General features: G+C 37.7%; 1 protein-coding gene across 4 annotated transcripts in view; it reads left to right on the forward strand.

Annotated features, from left to right (window-relative positions):
- The window catches only part of LRBA (LPS responsive beige-like anchor protein), a 372,621-nt gene that overhangs the window by 20,186 nt on the left and 328,507 nt on the right, over positions 1–23,928 (forward strand). For all 4 annotated transcript variants that reach the window (XM_069012817.1, XM_069012818.1, XM_069012820.1 and 1 more), the window contains exons 2-4: positions 19,624–19,855; positions 20,000–20,100; positions 22,278–22,373. In XM_069012817.1, the coding sequence (XP_068868918.1) occupies positions 19,624–19,855; positions 20,000–20,100; positions 22,278–22,373 (429 nt within the window). The remainder of the gene's footprint in view (positions 1–19,623; positions 19,856–19,999; positions 20,101–22,277; positions 22,374–23,928) is intronic.

Raw genomic sequence — 23,928 nt, forward strand, 5'->3', positions numbered from 1 at the left:
GGATGTAAGCAATCTCTTAAAACCTTATTAATTATTGTACAGCTGAAAAGAAAACATACAAGTATGTAATCATGCTTTTAAAGTTATTTTTTAAATTATGTACAGGCATAAAAGGGAAATAAAAGTTCTGTTGGTACTGCTCTTATTTTTTAAGAGCTTATTTTAGAGTCCCTCTGCCAGAAAGTGGATTCTTTGGGATGGGTGTGGTGTTAATTTTATGTACATAACTGCTTAGAAATCCTTTTTTTAGTGGCTAAATACTTCTAAAATTCTTCCTGTGTGAATGAGACAACGTTCCTGTCAGATATATTTGCAGTGAATAGTTTCTAGGAAAATCCTTAACTTGAGCCACATTTTCATATCTAAGCATCTGAAACTTTGAATGACACACAAGCATAATTTCAATTTCGGTGTATTTATTTTGGAAGGTATATCCATATACTGGAGAATTCATAAAGTTATTTTTTTTAATTTCAAGTCTGTTACCTGAAATGCCCATGAGATGGTGCTCATCAGTCTTGTTTCTGTGGAGCAGCAGATCTGTGCATAGTTCTGACTTCCCAGTAAGGATGCAGTACTTGGCATTGTTGCCTTTCTCAGAGAAAGAAAAAGAACAAAACCCAACTGACAATACCTTGAATTAATTGATGAAATACCCCTTACTATACTGTTTTGAAGTGTGTGTAAAACCAGTCTCGATATCTGATTATCCTTGGACAGATGGATTTGATGCTAGTTTACACAAAGGATGGGTTAGCAGTTAATTTTCTTTTTCTAAAAATGTGTTTCTAAATAGCCAAAGGATGGGAAAGTGTTTAGACATCTGTCCTTTTTGTGCTGTTTTACTTCCTTCTTTTTTTTCTTTTTCAAAGATTCACAAAAGTTTTCTTTATTATTCGGAAAGCATTCTGCTACAAACTCACACTGATGTGTTCTGTTCTGTAATGTCTTTTGGGGGTGGGAGGGGGGCAGCGTTTGATTAGTTTGATTTATTTGTTTTTTCCTTGAGTGATACAGGTAGCCTGTAGCAAGGAGAGGAGAGAGAAATGTTAAACTCCAGTTAACTAAGGCAGGGAGGATCACAGAATCATAGAATGGTTTAGGTTGGAAGGGACTTAAAAGATCTTTTAGTTCCAAACACCTGCCATGGCCAGGGACACCTTTCACTAGACCAGGCTGCTCAATCCTTGTCCAGCCTTTCTTTGAGTCGGCCTGAGTGTTAGAAGCCCCAGTGCTGTTTTCTGAAAGTGTGCTATGTAATTTTAGATGCAAGATGGGGAGAAAAACAGCAAAATGAGGGGAAGAAGTTAGGAGAGTCTTCTGTTTGAAGAAAGGTTACAGAAATATTTGCAGTGGGCTGCAGCACAGTAGAACCAAATGAGTTATTTTGCATTCTGTTTCAGACTGTTTCTATTACTATTTGTTGTGACCTGAATGGTCTGGGGAGCCTGGAAGGAGATCTGGAAGAGGACACAAGTGATGTAGATGAACTCCCAAGGAAGGAGTTACCAATATTGATAGATAGGTGTGAAAACAAGAATTGGTTGTATGAGAAGTGGAATGAAGTGAGCAGCACCTCTGCTATAATTGACTAAGATGACACTCAAAGAAAGTATCTGCTAAGTATTAATTAGCAGAGATTACAGGCTTCTGAAAATGAGGCCAGCTTTAAACCTGGTGAGTTGATCTAAAGGAGGTGTTTAAAGATTGGTTCTGTACAATCTTTGTACAAGCTGCTCAAATTAAGTCAGACCAAGAGGACATAGGAAAAAATTTATTTCCTGTGAAAACTTCTTTTCCCTTCCAAATTCTGTGAATGGTGCTATGATTAATGTTTCCTTTGTGTTTTTATGGGCTTTTTTCTTTTTTTTTTTCCCTCAAATCACTATAGCTTTGATCAAGTAAGCAACTTGAGTTATACTTGCCTGTATGTTCAGTTCTATCAGTGATTACTGAAAGCAGTGTTAGGACAGCATAGAATAGAAGACAAAAAAATGCTTGAGAAGAGCCCCTTGACAGAAAAATAGAGGCAAAACCAGGAGTGAATGCAGCACTGTACACAGAGTAAGTAAAATACAAGTATTTATTGAAAAGCAGGGTCTCTTCTGTTTTTAGGTGAAAAAGGAAAAAAAAAGAGTATGTTCTGACTGAATTTCCTTTGAGAAAATGGAATTATAAGTTATCATTTTGGAATGGTTAATTTCACGTGGAGCAGAAGGATTTGGACATGTTCTGGATGTGCTGAAATGAGTAGGACAAACGTTTTTAGACTGCATCATTTTGGACTGTAATTTGGCATCATTGTGTAGTAGCTAGTGGAGGCTGAGAGAGATGAGCAAGGAGGATTCTGAAAGCCCTTTTGGGTAATTTTCGAATTGATGATGATGGTGAAAGAAGCAGCTCAGTCATTTGTGTATTGATGCTGAGTCATTTGTGTCAGCATTAGGGATGGAGCACCTTTCCCACGGGGAAGGGCTGAGACAGTTGGGGTTGGTCAGGCTGGAGAAGGTAAGGTCCAGGGGGACCTTACTGCAGCCTTTTATTCAGTACCTAAAGGAGCTACAAGAGAGCTGGAGAGGGACTTCTTACAAAACTTTACTGATAGGACAATGGGTAGTGGCTCTAAACTGAAAGAGAGCACGTTTAGATTAGATATTAAAATCGGGTTCTTAATTGTAAGGGTTGTCAGGCACTGGCTCAGGTTGCCCAGAGAAATAGTGGGAATGCCATCCCTCAAAGTGTTCAAAGCCAGGTTGGATGGGGTCCTGAGCAACGTGGTCTAGCAGATGGTGTCCCTGCCCATGGCAGGGGGCTTGGAACTAAATTATCTTGAGAATCCTTTCCAACCCAAACCATTCTGCGATTCTGTGATAATGTATGTGAATAAGTGGTAACTGAAAGTCAGGTAAGGTTTAAGAATGAAAAGACAAGGTAACAACAAATAGTTTTCTAACCCTAGTCCACACTGTGCAAGAAAACCTATAAAAAGGAGATTTCAGCTCTAAGAATATTTATGGAAAAGCTGAATGAAACTAGGAGAAGAAAGTACCAGTGTATCCAGAAGAGGAAACCAGGGACAGGTACAAGCAGAATACAATTTTTGTACATATTTCTCCGATACATGATAATATAGTAGAAAAACAGTATTTGTTTCTCCTTTTCAGACTCCAGCATTGCTCCCTTGAAACCCCTTAGCATTCTGCAACCTTTCCCTCTGTTTGAGGAACGTGGGGAATTTGCTTTCAGATTTAGTCTTCTCACCATACTATTTCACTGAGATGATAGTCTGTAATTCTCATTCTGTTTATTGTCCCTTAAAAATAATTCCTTTTTCTTTGTGCCTTCAGATCTGTTGTTGTTTTCTCCTTCACTTCTTTGCAGCTTTTCTGCCCTGTTTTGGAATGTTTCATTTAACAAGAAATAAATGCTGCAGTGCTTCAGGGAAGTTGCTGATTATGGAAGAAGTCAAGATAGACTACAAAATAAATCCTGGAGATTGTTGTGTTGGTGTCAGAAAAAAATAGCTCAGCTGAAAGTAGGGCCAGTATAAATGAGGAGAATGTGGGCCTACAACTCATACGACAAAAACACAGATTTTGAATCTTTGACAATTCTTAGAAGTGACGTCTATAAGAATTGTTTTATTCCAAAAAGTGTTTCTATTTCATGGCCCAGAAAATCTCATTTCTCATCAGATACTGGTATTTCTCAGAGTGCCAATATCATATTGAACAATTCAAAGAGAGTACATTTTCAGAGAATTAAGTTTAAGTGCAGTTCCCCAAGGAATCAGTATTTTCATTCTCATAGGAGAGTGTAAAGAGAGCTAGAGGTCTTGTAATAATAATTCTAAAAAGACAGCAGTTGTGTTTCTGAGGAAATGAATGTTTTACAGCTTGGAATACCACACAGCTTAGAAACAAGATTGTTTGCATGAGCATTTTCATACAAATGGAAAAAAGACAGAAAAACGTGAAACAAGCAAAAAGCTTCCTGTATGTTGCCTTGTGGGTCCATAATCAATAAACAGATTTTCTGAATAAATCACTCATTACTGACCTGACGGTAGAAGTCTTAAATTTGTTAAGAATCAAGCTTAAACCACAAAGTTTTGTCAAAATCAAAACAAACTTGCTGTTTGTTTTACATTAAGATAACTGCTGTACACTGAAATGATTGCTGACGTACTTGCATGAGTTTGGCTTTACACTAAGAACTGCTTTTTCTTCCATGGTTCTATGATTTGAAACAAACAGTGCATATAATACCTTGTTGTTGAGATGAAAGTAGATTTTGGAGAAAGCAGTTGCATCCTGTTCACTAGCTGTGAAACGGTGTTATCCCAATTACAACAAATTATCATTATTTTCTTAACTATTTAAAATTCATTATTACTGTAGAAAAATAGCTAATTTTTGAAGGCAGTAGCCTGAAATTTAATATTTTGTTACTCCTTGACACAGCAGCTATTCCAGGCACTCTCCCTGTCAGCATTAATGGGGTCTTGTCTTGACAAGCAGAGAAGGCATCAGACTTGTCTTTGATTTCAAGCCTGTTTAGTTTTTGGAGGGATCAGGTTAAGCAGCTGTAGAATAAGTGATTGGGAGTCTTTCACTAGCAATTAAATAATGCTTTTCATGAGTTTAAAAAAAAATAAAAATCAAATGGCAGAATTTTCTGTTTAAAATACACAGAATTGTTAAGGTTGGAAAAGACCCTTCAGATCATTGAGTCCAACCACTAACTCAGCACTGCCAAGTCCACCACTAAACCATGTCCCCAGGTGCCACATCTGCACATCTTTTAAATGCCTCCAGAGCTGGAGACTCAACCATTGCCCTGGGCAGCCTGTTCCAGTGCTTTACAACCCTCTTTGTGAAGTAATTTTCATAATACCCAATATAAACCTCCTCTGGCACAACTTGGGACCATTTTATTTTGTCCCATTGCTTGTTACGTGGGGGAAGAGACCAACCCCCATCTTGCTACAGCTTCACGAGTGACTGTGACTTCTGAGAAATATGTGAAGTAGGAGTGAGTGGGGTTTTTTTGTTATAGTCCAGTGGAGAATTTTTTTCATATTTAAGTTTGAATAAATTATTATAATGGAGAAAATAAGCATGAATATGAAGTCAGGAGTTTCACAGTATACTGGTAATATCAGTTTTCATGTACTACATCCTGATTCTGTCATCCATATAAATTAAGTTGACTCTCTTTTTAGGAAACCTGCTTAAAGACCTTGTAGTTTTCCTTACACCTGAACCAGTGTGTAAGTGAATGAGGTTCACATTTATATCTCTGAATTTATCTTCTGCAATCTGTACCCCTCCCTGCTAGTACAGTACTCTTTTATCAGTATTTTTGAAAGAGAAAAAAAACTCTTTGTGGATTTGACCCCATGGGACATAGGAAGTGATTTGTTTTTTCAGTTACTCTGGTTACTGTCACATTGCAATCTAACTGCATATGAGCTCAAGCTGTTCACTTGTGTGGAAGAACCAGCACAGGTACCATAGCTGGATAGGTTTACTTGAGTTTGTGTGTGTGCAGAAGTTTGATGGAGGTTTGTTTGTAACCATTTTAAGCCATCCCTGTTTAATTCTGTTCAGAAAAAATGTGCAATGACAATGTGACAGGATTACCACTGTCATCAAGTATTTGTGGTTTTGTGCCAGCTTAACTGATGGATGGATGAAGATGATGAGGGGTCTGGAGCATCTCTCTTATGAGGAGATGCAGCAGAAGCTGGGCCTGTTTAGTCTGAAGAAGAGAAGGTTGAGAGGGGATCTCATTAATGCACATAAATATCACAAAGGTGGGTGCCCAGAGGATGGTGCCAGACTCTTTTCAGTGGTGCTCAGTGACAGGATGAGGAGCAATGGCCATAAACTCAGAAATCCCACCTCAACACAAGGAAAGACTTCTTTACACTGAGGGTGGCAGAGCCCTGGAACAGGCTACCCAGGCAGGTCATGGGCTCTCCCTTTCTGGAGATCTTACAAACCCGCCTGGATGTGTTCCTGTGTCACCTGCTCCAGATGACCCTGATGTCCAGAGGTGCCTTCCAACCCTAACAATTCTGTGATCACTGCTGACTTAAAAGCCTAAGAACTGGAAGTTTCAGGAAACTTCCTTTTGCATTTATCTTTGTTTTAGGAAGAGTTTTCTGAATTCCAAACAGCAACAGAAATAGTACTGATTTACTGATTTTTTTTTGTTAACACACATTCTCTGTGGAGAATCAGAATCAGTGGAAAAACTACAGCTACCACAAGCTGTATATTTGGTTGCAAAATCGAGGGGGGTAGAGAAATAGAAATGGGAAGAATGTGAGGTGTGAGAATGTATTGTGTTTGTGTGGCCAGGTTTTGGTAGCTGGGGGGACTATAGGGGTGGCTTCTGTGAGAAGCTGGTGGCAGCTTCCTCCATGTCCAGCAGAGCCAGCACCAGGTGCCTCCAAGATGGATGTGCTGCTGGCTAAGTCTGGGCCAATTAGAGATAGTGGTAATGCCTCTGGGATAACATATTTAAGAAGAAGAAGAAAAAAGGTTTGTTGTGCAGATATAATTGTGGCCAAAGAAGAGTGGAGTGAGAACATGTGAGAAGAATGACTCTGCAGACACCAAGGTCAGTGGAGAAGGAGGGGCAGGAGGTGCTCCAGGTGCTAGAGCTGAGATTCCCTTGCAGCCCTTGGTGCAGCCCATGGTGCAGCAGCTGTGCCCCTGCAGCCCATGGGGATCCACAGGGGTTGCAGAGATCCACCCGCAGCCCGAGAGGGAAACCCATGCTGGAGCGAGCAGGTGGGTGCCCGAAGGAGGCTGTGACCCCGTGGGAAGCCTGTGCTGGAACAGGCTCCTGGCAGGGATCTGCAAATGTGTGAAGAGAGGACCCCATTCCCTCTCTCTTTGTGCCTCTGAAGGGGAGTGGGTAGAGCTGGGAAGGAGGGAGGGGTGGGAGGAAGGTGATTTTAAGGTCTTATTTTACTTCTCATTATAGTGCTCTGATTTTGGTAGTAATAAATTCAATTAATGTCTTTAATTTGAGTCTGTTTTGCCCGTGACAGTTTGGTGAATGATCTCTCTCTGTCCTTATCTCAACTTATGAACCCTTAGTTATATTTTCCCTCCCCTGTCCAGCTGTGGAGGGGAGTGGTGGAGAGGCTTTGGCGTGTGTCTGGCATCCAGCCAGGGTCAACCCACTACAGAGAGTAACTGGTGGCCTTACACAGAAATGTGTGTGCTGTAAGGACACTGGAGCTTTGGAACAGAGCCATATGACTTAATCTTTGACAAAAAAAGGCCTACACTAAAGCTCAGTGTATAAATAAAGTTGGTATAATGTTAATGGTGGTTTAATCTCATGAAGTCATAGGTACCACTTTAAAGTTGTCTTTCTAGTCAGAAAAGCGTGGTGAGCTGTGCAGAAGAGCTTGCATGTACACACCAGTGTTACTGCTGGGGCAGGTGGTGGATAGTAGTGCTCTTTGGGCTTTGTTCTCCAAGTTACACTGGAACAAAGGGTAATGTGTAGGCTGAAAGGAAAAGGAAACCCTAAGATTAAAGACCTTTGTTGTTGTTTTAGGGTTTTTTTCCGTCTTCCTCTTCAAGGCATATGTATCCATGAATTTCAGGACATACTCCCTTATCCTGCTGCAACTATCAGATACTGGTGCTGATCTTCGGCTTCACACTGTAGAGACCACAGTTTGTTCTGTTGGTTGGGTTGCTGTCTTGAAACTTGTTTCTTGTTTCATGATTTCTGTGGCAATTACTTTTTCTGTTGTTGTGTTGGGAAGTCTCTTTCTCTTGTAAGTAAATATTTATGCGCGTGGGAAGCTGCAGGAAATGCTGTTACTAAGAACTTGATTTGATAAACCTTGAGGAATACAACTGTGATTCTCCATAGTGCCGAATTTGCTTGGCAAAACTTTATTTCAAGGAATAACGTGCCAGTAGAAGGAAAGAGAATGAAATAGCTCCTTTGTTGGAAGCTTCACCAAATCTCCAGGTTCAGAGTTTAAAGCAAAATGATTTACTTAAAGATGAAGTTATATTTCTATTTATTTGTTTAGATGAAAAATACTGAAGTCCTCTGTGATTTCCGAATGTTCTTTTATCTGTAAAATCTGTAGTTACCTTTACAGCCCCAGAATCCATGACTATAATGGATGTTTTATGTTTTCTTTGGAACTTGCTTTAGTAAATAAATACAATTTGTATAGGAGAGAGATTTTAAGAAACTAGGAGGATGATTATTTGTTCTTTTATTGTTCCGGGGTTTTACTCCTTACAGAATTTGAGGGAAATTATGTTTACTGTAGGAATACAGTGGCTCTTAACACTAAAGAAAAAAGGGAAAACAATTTGGATATGGAATGAGAGAGAAGATTTTTTTTTTGATGGCATTAACCTCTCCTTTGATAATGAGACTTTCTTTGTGTTCAGCTTGAGTAGCTTTTCATAGTGCAGATGTTCTTTCCTTCACTGTCTCACTGAAGCAAGATTTATTGTTCAGTTAATCACACTTTTCACAGGGAAAAGAGTGTTCTAAGAAACACTGTGCCACACACATACATTATTTGGATGTAGCCTTTTTCAGCTTATATGCATTATGACTCCTGGGTAATAATTTAGTTTTGAGTCACGTTTTTTTGTGTGGGGCAGGGCCTAAGCATCCTTCTAAATTCTTGAATCCTTGCAAGTGTAGTAATTCCAGAAAAAGCCTTTTTGCCTTAGAAGTGCAGATACATGTGACAGTGTTGATGAAAAAATGGTGAGAATTCCATTAATGCTGTGTTTTTATCAGAACTTTTGATAAATCTGTTGAATTTGGAGTTTAAAAAAATTTTTTTAAAGTTAGAAATAGCGGAGGTCAAGCCTGAGCAAATGTTGGCTTTACCAGCTAAATGTTTGCTTCAAAATGTAATGTAACCCCTTTTGTTTAACAGTTGTTGCTTTCCTCCACTCTGAGCTGCAGTTGGTCTCAGGTTTGCTAAGCAATATGTGGTGGTTGCTGTTGGTAGTACTTGACTACAAAATTAAAGAAATCAAACAGAATGTAGTTTGGATTTGTATAAATTGAGGCTGCTTTTGCATTTTTAGGTCTAATTTTAGTTGCAGAGCTGGTCAACAATTAAAATTACCTTGGTCACAACACTGTAAACAGGAGAGTGTGTTTGTGATAACAGGTGATAGTGATAACGTATGTCACATTCATACTCTTTGTCTTCCTTGTTTCTTTGTGGTTTTGTGAGATTTTTTTCTCTCCTTCACTGTTGTGCCTGTTCCTTGGAGACAATTTGTTTCAGTCATTGCCTATATGCCGAGGAAAGGGACAAGAGGGAAATCAGGGTGGGGTGGAGCCTTAGAGTAATAGGAGTTTCTAGGCCAGGTGTAAAAAACCCCAACCAACCAAAAAAACAGTGCTGTGGCAAATCAGGGAGGAGGGAAAGCTTTAAGATGTTTTTATAAACACAGAAAAACACAACCCACTTGTAACAAACACTAAGTGTCAGTGTCACAGTTCTGTCCTTGCTTTCAGTATTGCTTGTGGGAATTGAAAGAAATAAAAGTAAAAATGGTCTTGTTGTGGAGGCTTTACTGATGTACCTGTTCTCAAAAAGGCACTTTTTTCTTCTGGTTAGTAGAAATCATCATTTTAGCAATAATTCTGTACACTGGCTTCCAGTAATCCTTTTTTTTTTTTTTTTTAAACTCTAAATAAAGGAATGGCAAAAACCTGAAGGGGGAAGAATCTGAAAGCAGAAACAAAAACAAAACAAAACAAAAAAAAAAAAAGAGTTATTACTTGGTAAGAATAAACAGAAGGCTGTTACTTATTGTAAGCACTCTCTATTCTAGCCAGCGTTGTCTGCATGGTTCTCCCATGTTGATCACAGCTACAGAAAATATAAAAAATGGCAGCAGGGAAAGCCGAGTGTTACATTTCCTGTAGCATGTCATTTAGTGTTTCTTACAACCCAACTCATAAGTGTCTCTGCTGTAGCTGTGGCAGCAAACTCTGCCAGTTCTGAGCAAGCAACTGTGGTTGGTGTTTTCCAGCTGTTCTGGATCGAGGCAGTGCCAGAAATGATGGAAACAGATGTGCCGGTTCTTGGTTTCTGTTGGAATTTGTAACCTGGTGCTGTTAGTTGTGCTGAAATTCCCAGCACTTTGCCTGCTGAGCTGGGAAAGGTGGTGGCAGTGGAGGAGCTGGCACACATTTGCTTCCAGTGTGTGCTACAGGCGGGCTGTGCCTTCCAGTAGGAGAGGAAGTATTGAACATTATAGTTGCTGAATCTGATAAAACCTGCCAGAGCTTTGTAAGTAAATTGATTCATCTCTTCATCTTGTATTCTTTTTTGGCTTTTTGAGCTTCAGTTTATTTGCCTTGTAAGTTTATTAGCTGTTGGTATACAATTCCATGTTTGGAACATGTTCTGGTTTGTTACTTCTCTGCAATTTCCTTTGTTTCTTTCACCTTTCTTCTTTACTTGTAGTTGTTATTCCCTAGTTTCTACAAGCTAGCAAAACACTTTTTCTAGTATGAGCTCATAATCTTGTTTTTACTTGTAGACTTCCATTGTCACACACTTTTAAAATAATGTACTTTGCAAAGTGGATATCAAATTTAAGTCAGAAGTTACAAAGTTCTGTGAAGAATTGCTTGTATGAGACTTGCAGGATGCAAACTTCAGATTCTGTAAAGAGTGGTGGCTTCCTACCCTCAACCCACTGTAAAATACCAGGCAGATGTACTCATGTACTCATGTACTCATGGAGAAAAATATAGGGATATATTGATCTGTACTCATGTACAGATGTACTCACTGGAGAAAAATATAGGGATATATTGTCTGTTCTCTGGCATCTAGGGAAGTGGTATTCAAACCTTCTTGGTTGCACAAACCATCAGTTAAAAAAAAAGAGGTGATCATTTACCCCCAATAAATATATGCTATTATTTATTAATTATGTCTGTGTTGCTGTATTAGTATATAATATTGTAAAAAATACAAAAACAGGAATTAAAAAGGGTTAAAGATAAAATAAAAATGATTTTAAACTTTTACTTTAGTTTTAGTATTGATTCAAAAAGTATTTTCTTTCCATGTTCCAGAGGACTGTCTTGCTTGGGTGCACATACCTCTCTTTGGATGCACTGGGAGACTTTTTGAGCCTTATTTACATTCTTTCTAGTTTTCTTAGCTTAGGAAGCTGCAATTTTCAGAAGCTCAAATATAGTGTTATTGTACATTATTTACTTGTTGTGGATATATATATCTATATATATATTTAGAAGTATTTCTGTTCAGTATAAGTGGCATACACAAGAAAAATTATGTGATTGTAGTTCTTCATAATTGGGAGGAGTTTACTACACTGGTGATTTCCCTTGCCAAATTGAAATAAATGTAATAATTCATAAAATCATAAGTAAAATAAGTTTAAATGAAGCATCTTAAATGTTTTCTTGTTGAATTATAATGGCTGTCTTTGCGCACCAGCTTGGTTGAAAGAAAACATATATTTGGTAATATTTTACATTTAAATAACTAAAAAAAAAAGCAGGCTGTTAGTTTTTTCAGGTGCTGGATACTAAGCACGTTAGAAAATGTGATTTAATTGCAAGAACCGGGGCAAATTGCTTCAGGTAGTTGATCTTTGTTTTTTTTAGGTGTCTAAATGTATTATCAGGGTTGAAGTTTTTTTCTGTCATTGTCCATTGGCAGAGAAGACTCTTCTCTGGCGGTGGGAATCTGTCCTCTTTGATCTTTTTAACCTACCTGTCTAACTTCTGTGTGGATCCTTATTTTCAGGTATATGTGAACTGCAGCTATATTTGCTCAGGGGTGGTGGCAGTGGTTGGCAGTGTTGGTTTTTTTTCCTGATTTAGCCTGTAGGCAGAAAAAAATTGCTTACAGTGTAAATGTCCTGTCTGATGGAAGTGGGTGCAAGCAGGGTATTCCCTGTAAAGCCATCCTGACTGTAGGGTTTTTTCCCCACTCTGCACTTGTTTTTGGTTAATGTGGTATTAGAAATATTATCTTTTGGCTTCTTCCTTCAGGGGAAGGTTTAAGGTAGGACATGATGCTGACCTATGCAGCTTGGTGACTGAGGAGTGGTTCTCTCAGTGTACAGCACACTGGGTTTGCTTGCTGATGGGTGATACTTTTTTGTCAGTTCTGGAAGTATCTTGCTTGCTGAAGATTAAAAAAAAAAATCTATTATTATTTCAAGTACAAACATTAGATAACGTTTAGACATGTAGCTAGGGAGGGAAGTGCTGGAATAATGAAATGGACACTTGGTGCGGTGCTTTGCTATGTATGTTTCATGTATCTGAGTTTAAATTCAGAGCAATGTAACCCCAACTCCAGCAGACTTTCTACTGGATGTCATAAAATGACAGATTTCTGATTTTTAAAATGTCAAAACCGTAAATCATTAGTTTGCTAAGATTGCACTAGCAAGCTATTAAAGAATATGGCAGTATTTACTGTAGATAAATGCAAATTTAAAAAGGTTCTCTGTATTGTGGTTTAAATGATTTATTTGCTTTCAATGCAGGTATGAATCTGATGTGATGTAAAGATTTAGGATATTTCATTTCCTGTATGGAGCTACAAATTTGCATGTTATTAAACGATCTCTCCGAGTTATATCTTTCTTGTATGTCTTAAACAGTATCATAAGACACACTGGAAAAAGTTAATTAAAACAAAAGGAGATTTTAATGCTGTTAATACAGATACTGGTAAGATGGGAATTTCAGCTGTATTTAGATACAGTCTGCGGTAATATCTATTGAAATACATAATACAAGTCAAAGAAGGAAAACCACGTGTGTTGTAAACACACCTTTAATCACTGTTTGGAGAGTGTTGAAATTGAGTCTTAGAACAGTTTGATTGGCAAAAAATCAACTTGGTAGTTTTGTTTCCTCAGGGATTTGAAATAAAGCTCAGTGGTGCAGCGTCCTCAGGAGCAAAGGGCTTCTATGCTCAGTGTTGTGTGTCAGACAAAATCTGGGAGGGAATCAGTTTTATCCTGTCTGCTGTTTTGCTACCAGAACTTTTCCAGTGGCTGCAGGTTTGCTGGGTATTATCCACTGTTTGGTCAGTGCCAGTGTGGGTCCCTGGGCCCCTGGTACTTGTGTTTTGTGTTCATGGCAATCTTTTTTGTATCAGCTGTCCCACCTCTTGATGGCTCAGTAAAGACTGGGAGAAGGGAAAAATTCCTTATACTGGACTTGTTTATGCCTTTCTTCTTTGGAATTTGTTGTTGAATTTCCAGAAGAGAAGACAGAGGCACTGTGCATGATGGTGTCATAGAATCACAGAACGGCTTGGTTGGAGGGGACCTTAAAGATCATCTAGCATGGAATACTGTAGCCGTCTTGAGTTCAGGCATGGTGTTTTTAATGTGAGCTGTTCGTACTGAGATCACCTTTTAAATGGATACCAAGCTGGTAAAATAAATATTGGCTTTTTTCCCCCTCATTTGTTTGTGTAGAATAAAATCTGACTTTGCTAATCATTTCACTTGAAACTGGGGTTGCTCCCTTTATAAGATACTGAATTTCAAGTTTTGGTATGTACTTTAAAAAGTAGTTAGTAGCTCTTTCTAAAATAGATTGAAACCAAAAGGTATAAAATTTGAAAATCATAGTGCTGTTTCCCCAGCCTCTATGTTTAAAAATGTTGTGTAGAGCTAATTCTTCCTTGCATTGCTCTGTTTTCATTGGGCCTTGAACTGCGTGCTACAAACTGACCTAATTGTGCTAGTGAACTAATTTGACATAAAAATGCTTGCAAGTAGAGTGAAAATACTAGATTATTAGCTAGGGTAAATAAAGAATCATTGTTTATAGCATAATTGTATTTTAAAATTGTTTGTTCCCCCCCACATCCCCCCCCCCTCATTCTTTTGGGAAGGAGAAACCCATCCACCAGATGGGTGCTTCATATGTATTGTACCTACATAGTCAAGAATTGTGCTTTTTTGCATTTGTTATTTTCACTGAGAGAGTAGTTTTCATGTATGCATTGCTAAGTGCATTTTAAATAAAAGTTTTAATGAACTGATTTATGTCTCAGATGAACTGGGTAGGAGATATTTGCCAGTAATTTCCTGGGTAAGTTGGGGTAACTTCTTCTTTTGTGAAGTTGATGAAACTGGTTTTATAGAAGCCAGTGCTTAAATGTCAACTCTTCTGCTGATTTGAAGTTTTATCCTGTCTTATTTCCTCAAGATACACCTTTTTGTTCTTTGTGGTGATGAAGCACACCTGATATGAGCTGCTGATAGAGGTGTCTGGAGGAGGAAGAGAATGATACGGTGCTGAGACACTGTATTAAAAATATGTAATTCTGGGCTAATGGTTTCAAATACAACATTAGGTGGCAGCAGTAGACTCTTAACACCTTGTGGGTGGGTGTTGAATTTACATTTAGGCAGTTTTCCAAATGAGAGACAGACTTGAAGAAATTTTATTTTAATGCAGAACATTTATATTACATCCCTTTGAAAGGAAGCAATGAGAATGGTTTTTCCCTGAGTGATCCAGCTTTGATCATAGTTAATAGCAGTGTTGAACAGAACCCCACAGAAGCATCAAGGTGAAAGTGGGTGCAGTGCTGCTGTGCAATGCCACTTTTGATATGCCTGGTTTAAAATGAACTTCTCATTTGCCAGGTAGATGAAGTTGTAGGCTTTGTTATGAACTTGGCAATAGGAGAGAAAGAAGCTAATTAAGGAGAATTTTTTTTCTTCCTTTCTTACCATCCTTTTTCCTTTAGAGAGTAGATTAGTACTATTAGTATTCTTTCTTTGTAGTGCAGCTGTAGGGTAATGCTGCATGAGGGAGATTGGCAACTTCAGCCTGAGGTATCAGCAGGAAAAGTTTGTAATTTTATGCAAAAATTACCTGTTTGCTCTTTGATGTTGTTTTTTGGTTTGTTTGGGTTTTTTTTTTGGGTTGTTTCTGGTTTTGTTTGAAAATGGGAGAAGCCAAGTCCAAAATTAGAGTAAGATTCAAGAGGAATCTTCTTCTTACAGAAGAGGTTGGAGCAGGATCTTTCCTTCTGTGAAAGAGTCACTGGTCACTTGCATGTTCATGGTCTCACTTACTTTAAACTTTGAGCTAAGGTACCAAAAGACCTTAAATCATCTGTGTTTTTTCTGGAAGGTATCACCTCACCTTTCTTGAGTGGGTCTTCCCACAGTTCTTTGTGTTTTCTCTAGTTTTTCTAGTGCATTATGTAGCTTTGATATAACAGCAATACAATGAAGGAAAAAGTTGACATCCAGGCTTTTTCTGCCCCTTTCTTGCCCTCCCTGTTAACCTCTCTGGGCCTGAGCTGTTTCACTGACTTGACATTCATGGTAATGTCACTATTTGATGTACTTATCCAAACTATTAACAGGCTTTCCTGACAAATCTTCTTAGGACTCAGATTTTAATGTTCTCACAGGTGTTGTGTTAGTTATGGAAAAGACTTCATGGAAAAGTGGGGGTCGAGGGGCAGAGAATGCACTGCTGCAAATTAATATGTCTGAGTTGCTCTTTCCCAGTGTTTTTCCTCTTCTGTTCTGTAGAAGCCTTTCCAAATCACAACCATCTTTTTATCATATCCGGATTTGTATCATGATGCTGACTTTTCCTGTTTATTGTGTGCCTTCAGGGAATTTGACCAAATTGGAATCACCCATGACCCTATGAGACTCTTACCTTAAAGAGATTTTAATTCTTATACTTTCCGTATCTTTGGCATTTGTTTATGATGATTAATAAATTTCAGTCAGTTAAATTCAAAGAGTTTCTGAATACGTGAGATGTATTTCTGAGTATGTGAAAGGGGATGGAGTCAGGGAGGTGGTTTATTTCTTTGGTGGAAGGTAAGAACAAACGTAGGCAAAGAATATTACAAACAGCCAGCTTTGTGGGTTCTTATTAAGCATAAACATAAAAAATTTTCACTGAGATTCAACCAGCTTATTTGGTTGCATTTTTTTTTTTTTCTTCATGGAATAGATGTCCATACTCCTTGTTTTGGACATGCTAAAGAAACAATTCTGATATTACAAAATCATCATCTTGAGGGAAAGTGAGGTCACAGTTTGGTTAATAGTCCTTCATCCTGGGTTTGGGGAACAAAGCAAGTACTTGATGTGTGGGTTATCTAACAACCAGAAGGATGATGAAGCTCTTTTGAAGTGAAGACTTTTTTGGAGATTTGAGATGAAAATATGAAGGTCCAGCCCTGTAGTTCTCCCAAGTATAGCCAATTTAGCTTTTCCAGGAGAAATGCTGATTGTGGACTTGGTTTCTTCTTTTTGTGTTACAGGTAATTGAAAAATTTTTTCTTGGGTTGTCTTGTAAGCTTTCTAAATATTTATCTGTTAGTGGGATAATTTAAGTTAGATAATTTAAGTTAGATTAATAATCTAGATCATGTTCTTTCAGGAAGGCGGAGCTTGACTGTTTATTCTGAGGTATTTTCTGCATGCAGTAGTTTGGTAGTTGCTTACCCAAACAGTGAACCATCTCTTTCATATCTCACATCATTTCATTGCAAAGAAAGGTTAGGTGTGTTTAAATTGTCCTTCTTGGTTTTATTTAGAAGTGTTGTAGTGCTATTTTATACTAAAAATTAGTGCTACTATGTTGACTTCTCATTAGTTTAATTTTCTAAGGGGGGAAAAATACACTCTCTGCATGTGTATTTAAAAATTGCTGTATTCTCTCTGTTGTCAATCAGCTAAATGTAGAACCATTTTACTGAGAAGCTTGAGCTATTGGTTTAGTTTATATATTTTTTTTAAGGTGGATATAACTGGCAAAATCTAAAATTTGTGAAGATGTATTTGAATGCTGCCCTTTAAAACCATTCCTGTAAGCTTGTACTTAATTCTACATGCTGAAGAAAGAAAACGTTATGCCACCCTGTAGGTTGCTATAAAGATTGTTTATGCAGCTCAGCATAGGACTTAAAACACATTGAATTGGAGAATTTTGAAAAATGTAGTGTGTGACACAGGAGACCAAATCATGCTAAAGTGCAAGGAAAGACTATACATCAGTTCAAAGGCTACATTATTCAAAAAAATACAACCATAAAAAAGGTAATAAGATTACATTCTCACACTTCATGGCTAGTAAGGTGCATTAAGCTGCTCAGATATTCATAACTTACTGTGACATTTGGGAAGATTACATTTTGCTGTGCACAGCCATTACTGCAGCTCAGATAATAACTAGCCAATGCATGGACCTGGATTATGATCCCTGTCATTGGAAACAAATTTGTGTTTTGAAGGTTGATCAGTTTCAAATCACCATTAGAAAGGGTTAATGTGACATAGTGTGGGGTGTGTGTGCCTGTGTCTCTCTAATGGGTGTGCATACATATTGTACATCAGCTGCACCCTGCCTTGGGTATTCTGCTTTCCCTGGCAATTTTTTTTGTCCTCACTTCCCTCACAGGAAGTGTTAAAATGGTAATTATTTTTTTACCATAGCATATTATTCCTAGAACGTGCTTGCTGAAATGCTTGTGTTTGCAGATTAGATTGGAAACCTAATTTGACAGCTTCCTGGATGGGTGGGTTCTGATAATAGTGTGTGTAGCCAAAAATGAAAGATTGGTGGTGTAGACTATAGGGTGAAGGTAAGGTCACCTCCAGTAGCTGTATATGGTTTTGGTGTGATAATTGATGGTTGGCTGATAGTTAAAACCAAATGCATAAGGAGTTGAATTTCTTGTTAAGAATTAGCAGGTGGTTTGTGGCTAGAATTTAACCTTCAGCTGTTCTGTCTCTACACAGAATACAGTATTTTCTTTGTTTCTTACTTTGATTTTAAGAAGAACAGCTTCTTGAGGAATACCTCATTTTGTAGAGTGTAAATTCAGTGTGAAATGAGGTATAACACTGGTTATGTATTTTACATTTTCAAATGCTCTGTTGGGGGTTTTTTGGGGGGGGGGGGGGAAATGTATTTTTCTCTTTGCATTTGTTTTGAGGTAATTCTATGTTAATTTATTCTGCCTAGCATACCCTACAGAGCTTTCTTGAGTTAGGCCTCTGCTCCACCTTTTTTTGGAAGGGGAAAACTAAGGCTTGGAGAGTGGTAATGATTTGATAGATTTGTTTGAGTTGACAGTGTGAGTTGATATAGAGAAGCTGGGAATATAACTCAAGTCACCCCGTTCAGTTCTTGCTGTTTCCCGAGATATTATGGAAGCATCCGATAGTAAATTGCATAATTATTTTTCATGACCCAGAGGGGAGAAAATGGAAAAGTGTAAATTACTGTTTAGAAATCGTTGCCATGAGACATTGTCTATTCTGTCATAAAAGCAGTAACTTTCTCTGCTTCTTGTGGTGTTTGGCATTAGTGATTTATGCCCAGAAGTCCAAAGATTGCTTCTTCAAAGTGACAAGGTTTAGACACTTGAGGAAAATGTATGGTAATTTCAGTGGTTAATGAAGAGTGTATATTCTGTTCCATGGGTGAGTTGATCTTTGGATCCTGACTATCTGAGAGAAGCTGTTGGAGCTAATATGGAAGCAAGTTAGTATATGGATTTTGGGGCAGTTTTGACATGGTATTATTTTAGCAGGTGACAGTATTGAAGCTGTTAATGGTCAAAGCCTGTGAAAGGAACACCACGTAGGACAGAAATAATGACACAAACTTGTAGAAGTGAGAACGAGCTGAAATATTTCTGGTCATGAGTCCATTTTGATAATTTGAGTTAATGTTATCTGAATTCCTGTTTGCATGCTGGTATATAATGGGTATTTTGGTAAGCACGTTTTTAAGGTTTATACAATTCCAGAGTCCAAGAGAAGTTTAAAAAGTGGATGGAGGGAGTTCTTATAAAGGAGTTAACTTAGTATAATGCATTTTGCCTTCAGCTGGAATTTTTATTTTATTAAGTACACAAGTGAGAGTGGAGCAAGTTATTTCCTTCCCCCCTCCACCTCCTCTACACAGGCATATGTGGTTACTCAGCGTATGTTCAAACAAAACTTGCCTATAGGAGACCTGAAATCCAGCAAGCCTTTGCTTCCTTTGAGTACCTGGGACTGCTAATGAACCTGGCAGATAATTCTTAACCAGCTTTAGTCAGTGTCTCAGGAATGTCTCTTAAGTGTTCATAAGTGGCAATATTTCTGATGTGCATCAGCTCCTTTCGGCTGGAATTTCCCTCTTAATGGAGATTTGTTAAGCACACGTGAAGGAAAGCTTTTGGGGTCAGTCCGGGCCATTTAGGATATTTTGACTGCTTTGTTGTGCTCACGTGGTTTAGAACACTCGCTTGGTCTTCACTTTTCAGCTCTGTAAACTTGGGACATCTGTATCCTAAACTACCCAAATGTTTTTCTGCAGCAATTGTCTGATAGTAGGTGACACCTTAAGAGCACCTTTGTTACTCAACAGAACTTGAAACAGAAGAAAAATAAGAGGATACATTGATATTGGCCTCATTATTTTTTTTGCCTTGTATCTTCGATAGTTTTCTTCTCACAGAATTAATGGCTTTAGACATGGAATAGTACTTTGATACAGTTGCCTTAAGCTTTTCTTCTTTTAAATACTTTTCTCTGATAGCTCGTAGGGGGCCAGTTTGACTTGGAAATGAACTTTATCATCCAAGAAGGAGAGGGCATCACCTGCATGGTGGACTTACTGGATAAGTGTGACATCACCTGCCAGGCCGAGGTTTGGAGCATGTTTACAGCAATCCTGAAGAAAAGTATACGGAATCTCCAGGCCTGCACAGAAGTGGGGCTCGTGGAACAAGTGCTCAAGAGGATTGATAGAGCTGACAACATGATTGCAGGTACAGCTTCTCCCAGTGTGGGACTCAAACTGTGCTGCTTCTATGCAAAATCTCATGGACACAGTTATTAATTAGATGATAAAAATTTGGCACTGCATTTTATTAAGCATTTACATTGCTGTTCTTTTTCTTTTTCCTTTTTAGATCTCTTAGTGGACATGCTGGGTGTGTTGGCTAGCTATAACCTGACAGTTCGAGAGCTGAAGTTATTCTTCAGCAAGCTGCAAGGAGAAAAAGGGAGATGGGTAAAAGAAAACACAAAACTGAAACCGTTTTTGTTGCCTTGCTTGTATTTTTCCTAATTTTCGCAAGTTAAGACTGTTCCATAAACTTCATGATAAACAAATTTTGAATGTACCAAAAAATACAGGAAGCTTTCTTGTATTATATAAAGAATCTTTTTACCTGCAAGCAATTAAAATACAGAGAGTTGAATAGTGATGAAGTTACAGTACTGCATTGGTCTTTTTGAGCACCTGGGAATACTAAGGTGACTCTTAAGTGTTTTTATACACATGATTTTATTTTTTTGATTCCAGCTATGTGAAATTGAAGGAAAAAGGCTTAAATTTCTTTTAAGTCACATGAGAGAAATAAATAAAAAATGCCTACATAGGCAGTTCTGCCTGCTCTGATTTTCACATTGCTGTACCTTACCTGAAGATTAAAATAATTTATCCAGTTAGGGAAGTAAGAATTCTGGCAGAAATTGAACTGAAGGAATTAAGTCCCAATGAAAAATGGTATCATTTTTCTCATTTCTGTGTGGAATAGAAAGGGACCCTTTTACAGCTGAGAAACCACCTTCCCTAAAGTGAAAACGTGTATGTTGTAGAGACCACCTGATAAAGTTTTCTTCAACACACAGTTGTTGTTTCACTGGACTTGGGAACTATTTTAACAATCATTTGACCTGCTTTGAATTTTAATTCAGCTACTATTATTTCTAAATACTCTGCCTAGTGCAGAGGAAAGATAGCAGTGTCTCTGTTGACTTAAAATAATTTTTAAAGAGAGTATACCATATAAAAGCAAGTATGCACACATAATACAGCAAATTTTAAAAGGCCCTTTGAAATAAATAACTTTGGAGATCTTAACCTGCTTAGATAACAATATTCTAAACTTCATAATGGTTTAAACTTAATAATTGAGTATAGAGAGTATATTTAACTGTAGGTGAATTAAAGTTGTCTCTGTAACATTAACTTTTTCATTTCCTGTCTCCCTGCTATTTGCATTTAATTTCCTTTCCTTATTAAAGACCAAATACAAGGGAAAGCAAGAGAAAAATGCCTCAGTTGGATTGCCAAGGAGTTGTACAATTCCATAAATCTTAAAATCAGCAGAACTGTAAAGATACCAAGTATTTTGCTACAACACAAATTACCTGGTCAAATTCTATAGCACTGCAGACATCTAAGCAGTTCTCAGGATTTCCTCCTCATTTTAAACTCAGATTCTTGAAGCACTCCTTAGCTGACTGCACTTTTGGTACATTTGAAATACTTGTAATGGATCATGCAGTGCTTAGTTTTCCGAGGGTAACTGTTTATAACAGGGGGACAAAGGGCACTTTCAGGAAAATGTCAGGATTATAAAATTGTAGTTTAAAAATAGATCTGCCAGAGAGATATTGTGTGGTGAAAGACAACACACAAAATTATCCTGTCACTAGGATGAGTATTTTCTGTTCTTCTGTTGTTGTGCGCTCATATACTTGATTTGGAATTTATAGTTGCAGAGTATTACAATAAAATCAGCAGGATGTGGGTCGTGGCGAAGTGTTAAGTATTCACACTGAGCACGCAGTTTAGGTGCTCCAAACTGCCCTTGGGACTTGAATCTCTCTCCATGGACTTCTGTGAAAGTATAAACCAGATCAGTTTAATCTAATACATGATTGTAGTCCTGACAAAAATAATCCTTCTGCTGATCTTCCCTCTCTTTTTGCTGGGTATTTCCCATCTTCCTTGTGCTGGGACAGGTTTCACCCAGCCACAATCCAGAACAGTTGTATATAAAAATTGGTTTCGTTTTCCCTAAATTAGTTTTCGTCTGGATCAGTGTGCTTTCATTAGCTTACTGCAAAATCATGCAGAGAGCTGATGGGAATGAACAGACAGAGGCAGGAATCAATGATCAGAGTCAGTTTAGCTTATGCTGGGTGAGAGTGGCTCTGGCCTTCAAGTCCTTACTGAAGTTACCAAATTAATTGTATTTCAGGGCACCTACTTTATATTTTGTGAAGGTATTCATGACTGTTAATGTTTTATTAAAAGTGCTCAGTGTCTTAGCAGGGTGTTATTCACCCATGTGCAATGTTTTAAAATGTGTTAGAATTTGCTTTTTGTGTGTATAGTCTTTTCTTTCTTATAGGTTTGTTTTATTTATTTACAAATGTAGTAATTCTCTTTGTCAGCCACCACATGCTGGAAAGTTATTGTCTGTGTTAAAACACATGCCTCAGAAGTATGGACCTGATGCCTTCTTCAACTTTCCAGGAAAAAGTGCTGCAGTATGTAGATATTTTAAGTTTCTTGTTGTTTGTTCATTGTTCTATTAAGGCCCTTGGTTATTTTCATTTGTGGTGTTCTTTGTCTCATCTGTCGCTGTCATAGAGTTTTAACCAAATTTTGTTTTCTGCCTGACACCTACACTAGTGCCTGAATAATCATGTTTATAATAGATGTGCAATATCACTACAGAAGGACAAATACTATTTCATAAAGAATGGATACAAATGAGGCTGCTTTTTTATATTTTGTAATTTTTTTTCAGACTGGTTCAGTTAAATCTTGTTGCAAGGAGAATATACCTGCTTTTCACTCTAGATGCTTATGAGAAATCTTTGAGAAAGCGTTGTTCCTACATGTTTGTAGGCTGAATAATACTGAAAAGGATTAAATTTAGCAATGATTAGTCTTTTTGTAATTGTTCATGTGACTAAGTTTTGTGGTGTTCACTTGAAAAAGAATTGAAACTGAATAGGCATTTGGAAAACCCTGTGCAGAATCTTCTGTTGGAATTCAAGTATGTCAACACTTTTGCTTCTACAATTGAAGAATGAAAAATTGTGTTCAAAATTTCATGCTTAATTCAGAATAAGATTTGAATAAGATTTATCAGATGACTCTTGGCAGTTTTCTTCACATAAACCCATTAGCTTTCTGCCTTGGTGGCTTGAGATTGAATTTCACCAACTTGATGACATAATGAATTTTTTTGAATGGAAACTTTGGAGACTGAAAAATGCAGACTATTAGAAAAGTGCTCCTGCAGTTTTATCACATGCAGCAGAACTTGGCAATAGACAGACATGTTTTTGTTCATTTTGGTTATTCATGGTTTTGTATTTAACTTCTGGTTTGTATTTAACTTCTGTTAATTACGTTGAATGCTTGAACCATATGTTATGATATTGGGGTGCCTCAGTAACCTTTATGTGCATATTTTTATATATATTTAAATTAAGAAGTCTAAGAAATTATTTACTATAATTACTCTGTGATCCATTGTGAGTAAAGTCAAGTGATAGTGCTACCGGTTCCCAAGAGCTGGGTGCAAAGACAGGGAGACTGGTTAGCTGGCTGGTATAGAGAAGGATTTATAGCATTTTGTTTGGACAGGAGTAGCTGAATGGAGCATGGGAACATAACAAGTCTGGAGTCACTTTGGTTCTTTGATGTTTTTTTATTCATTGGCATTGTTGATCAGAGGTTATGGCAATCTTAATTGAAGTGTGTATTGCAAACCTGTGCAGAAAACCAGTAGAAAGTTAATAGTAATATAAAAAAACCCCAACTTAACAAAAAACGAAAAAAACTAAACTCCAGCTGTTTGGAACAAAACAGCTGTTTTGTTTGTGTTGCCACACTGTTTGTAACTCAAGGGCTTTTGCACTAACAAACACAATGTTTGATATGAGGATTTTGCCTGGTGGGGGTTGTATTGTGTTTCTTTTGAGGAAGTTTATAATTCTGTCTTATTCTCACTGGAAGCCTACATAGATATGGATTTCAGGAGAGAAAATAATTTTTAAGTGAAATGTGGCCAGCTTTGCCTTCATGATC

This window comes from Aphelocoma coerulescens, chromosome 4 (genome assembly GCF_041296385.1).
Source record: "Aphelocoma coerulescens isolate FSJ_1873_10779 chromosome 4, UR_Acoe_1.0, whole genome shotgun sequence".
NCBI classification, from domain to species: Eukaryota; Metazoa; Chordata; class Aves; order Passeriformes; family Corvidae; genus Aphelocoma; species Aphelocoma coerulescens.